This window comes from Mesitornis unicolor, unplaced genomic scaffold (assembly GCF_000695765.1).
Source record: "Mesitornis unicolor isolate BGI_N332 unplaced genomic scaffold, ASM69576v1 scaffold29250, whole genome shotgun sequence".
NCBI classification, from domain to species: domain Eukaryota; kingdom Metazoa; phylum Chordata; class Aves; order Mesitornithiformes; family Mesitornithidae; genus Mesitornis; species Mesitornis unicolor.
Window position 1 is genome coordinate 15,483 of NW_010159409.1, and position 3,441 is coordinate 18,923.

The 3,441-nt window shown below is 46.3% G+C and overlaps 1 protein-coding gene across 2 annotated transcripts in view; it reads right to left on the reverse strand.

Moving 5' to 3' along the window:
• Window positions 1-1,721, reverse strand: part of CLRN1 (clarin 1) — a 4,809-nt gene extending 3,088 nt beyond the window's left edge. For both annotated transcript variants that reach the window (XM_010186603.1, XM_010186596.1), the window contains exon 1: window positions 1,469-1,721. In XM_010186603.1, the coding sequence (XP_010184905.1) occupies window positions 1,469-1,721 (253 nt within the window). The remainder of the gene's footprint in view (window positions 1-1,468) is intronic.
• Between the last annotated feature and the right edge of the window lie 1,720 nt (window positions 1,722-3,441).

The following is a 3,441-nucleotide window of genomic DNA, read 5'->3' on the forward strand; positions in this document are numbered from 1 at the left end:
TGCCCCAGTACAGGCTTGTCACAGCGCAGCAATAAATCCAGCCTTGATCCCAGATCGTGGGAACAGGCACTAAAGTGCGTGCTCCAACCCTTATTTTCTCCATCTGAAGATGAGAACAAGGATATTTACTGATACTGAGCAAATTAATTTTTCAATGTGGTGTTCTTCATGTGATTCCCATGGAGTCCTTTGAATATGTACATTAGGTGCTAATATTAAATAAATTATTTTTTAGTATTGTCCTGTGCAGTAGGATTCTGCAGCTCTGTATGGACACTCAGGATTTGGTATTTCACCCATTCCAGATTGGGTTGCTTGGCTGGGACTGATAAAAAAACAACTTCCCAGGGTATTATTTCTGTTCTTCGGTTACATTTGTGTTTATGTGCTCTGTGGAATAACACTTACGGATCCAAACGTGGTAAACGTTTGGACAGGGAAGCAATGACACTAGCAGTACATCAAAGCATTTCATCCATAACAAGATGCAGTGTACAGTGGGAATTTGTGGGGTTCAGCGGCCCCCTCTGAAAACTCTGCCAAGCGGTACCTGTTGGGGTGGGATACCTGCAACAGCAAACAAAGCCATTGAGGAGGACTGAGCTGTGCAGACAGGCTGGGGGGGGGCGTAAATTAGAGAATTAGTGAATCTTATATTAATTAATTAGGTCTACTACTTTTGAAAAATGTTACATAGTGAGTAATTTCTGATACCTAACCTGGTAACCTTGCCTTGCCTTAAATGACTCACATGAGCGATCGACCTGTGCTGTTATAGCAGAATGCTCCTAAACTGGGTTTTGTAATAACCCCAAGCAACAAATTGTACAGACAACAACAGCTGTTTGTTATTGTCTGTCTGATGTGCTGCTATACAAACTGTTCACTTCGTCATTTTATTGATCTTACCCTTGAAGATAAATAGGTTAAGAATACTACATGTAATGCAAAACCACTGCTAATGGTCTTGGATAAACTCCTGTGTCAGACACAGACTTTGTCTCACAGATCACCCGACCAAGTGCCGCTGCCATCCCCCAGCCCTTCCCCAGTTAATGCAGCGGGTCATTAACTTCGTTTCTCAACAGCAGCCAAACACATCGCTGCCCCAGATCTTTTGTGAGATTTCTGCTCATTTAGTGCATTCTTTCAGAATGGAATAGAGGATGTAACGTTGAAGCACACACAGATGACAGACTAATTGAAAACCAAAAATATTCTTTTTTCTAAAATAGTAGTATAAATCTTTTGAAACGCACATATCTGTGTAATTAAAGTTGTTGAAAATGTTAGCGTGGCTTTACTGGCATCAGAAGCCATTTGAACGTGAAGCTCAGCGTGCTAACGGCACTGTTTGCTTTAGCATCTCCTGTGACCTGCTCAGCCTGGATCAGGGGGTCGCAGTGCAGCCCCCGCCATCTCCCTGAGCAACCGGCACTGCGGTGTGCAATAACTCATGGTTACTCACATGAGAACTGCGACGCTCTCCCGCCAAGCCCGCACTGCCGGACGCGCTCACCGTGGAACAGCCCGTACCGGATTTGGCCGATGAACTTCTCCAGCTCGGGGCCGCTGGCGTTGACCAACAGAGCTCCCGTCTTGCAGAGCATCGTCCCCGTCACCCAGCGCTGCGTCCCCACGGCCGCCGCGGTCCCCAGGGCGCAGGCCAGGCTCAGCACCCCAGCTATGCTGAAGATGATTTTCTTCTGTGGGGCGGGCATGGTGGGCATGAAGCCTGCAAGGATGTGTCACCCAAACAGCTGAGCTTTGGCCAGCCCTGCCTGTGCCGGAACCCTCTCCTTGGGGGCTGCAGCAGCCAAACCCCCTGCACGCCTTCCCTCGGGCGCTGCAAAGGTTTATTTCTTCATCGCGCTCACGCAGCCCAGCTCACACACCACTGCGTCTTGGCAATGGGAAAGCGGAGCCGCGCGTGCAGTGTTCCCGTGCATCCCGGTCACTGATAGCAGGGTTTAAGGTGACAGCAGGAGCCTCTGCAACGTGATGAGTGCTCAGTTCTTCCCGGCCCTGCCTGGGTGAGGGGGGATCTCGAAGAGAGCTCGGTTGCTGGGCCTGGTTAGCTGCTCTTCAAAAAGGGAGTTTTTAGAGTGTTTTATTGTTCCAGGTTTCCTGTAAAGCTAGCAATGCTGAGCTGCTTTGTTCTTCTTTTTTTAGTTTTTTTTTTTTCCCTTATTTTTCCATTGTGGTCCTTGAGGCAATGGCACAGGTAGCACACAGTCCCCTTGCTGAACCCCTCTGCCGTGTTTGGTTGCATTTGGGCACTTGCTTTTCCCTGCTTAGGTGCTCCCTGAGAAGGAGTGTCCTCTGTCCCTGAGGACAGAGTGTCTGTCACACACTGTGTTATTCTGGGTGTGGGGTGCTCGGACATCGCAGCTTGTGTCTCACACACCAACACATTTTCTCTTACTTCTCTGCAGAAAAGGGTTTTCCTGACCAGATCAGCTTAGGAAGTGGATGCATATCTGGGGCAGGAAAGCTCTGCAGGTGCTCCAAGAGTATCACAGTGACTGAGTCTGGTTTAACTACGGAGGTTTTTAAGAGCCATGGAATTAAAGTGAAGTAAGGCTGTGTACAGACAAATGATATTTCTTTTTTAAGCTGTGGTCTGTGCAGTACGCAGTTAAAAGATGGCATGCTTCCATGTCACTGTGGTCCATTGTCTCTCAGCTGGCGCTGTGACAGTGCCGAACACAAGCAGGTTTGGGAAAATGATTATTTTTAAAGGTGGCTTTGAATATTTTACACAAGCAGAATGCATTTATCATTGCCTGAAGAGGGACTGCGATATTTTAGTGTGATTATCAGCAGCACAATAGCAGTGAAAGCAGCAGGCTTGAACATATACATACAAAAATGACGATGTCCTAGAAACAACTTATTGGAGGGGGGAGGGAATGTAATTGCATTTATCTGTTTTTGTGACTACTTTTTTCAAGAGTCAGCGTTCTGACAGTCTTTTCATATGGAGCAGTAGTTAATGCCATGGAAAGTGATGCGGATCTCTGCAGCAGGGAGGCTCTGACAGGGGCTGTTTGTTTGGCTTTGCACAGTGACACAATGTGGCTTTCTGAGCTGTTAAAATAATATTTCTTGGTAATCTGGGGTAGTGTTTATCAAACACATACAGGAAAAAGACTCTCTGATGTTAAAGCTTGGCGGTTTTAGAAAAGAAGGTCCCCGTCAATGAACTTTTGACAAGTGTTTGTAGCATCTTTCTTCTTCTAAAGCATGGGAAGCAAATAATGGGTTATTTTTTCCTTCAGATAATTAACTGAAAAAGTGAGGCTGAGGTATCTGATGATCACAGAAAATATTTTATTGCAAATGTTGTGTGCTCCACACAACGAATACCGCTTTGAATGCATGACAAGAGCAAAGAAGATGCACCAAATCACAAGATAAAAAGGGAAATCAAGCCTTTGT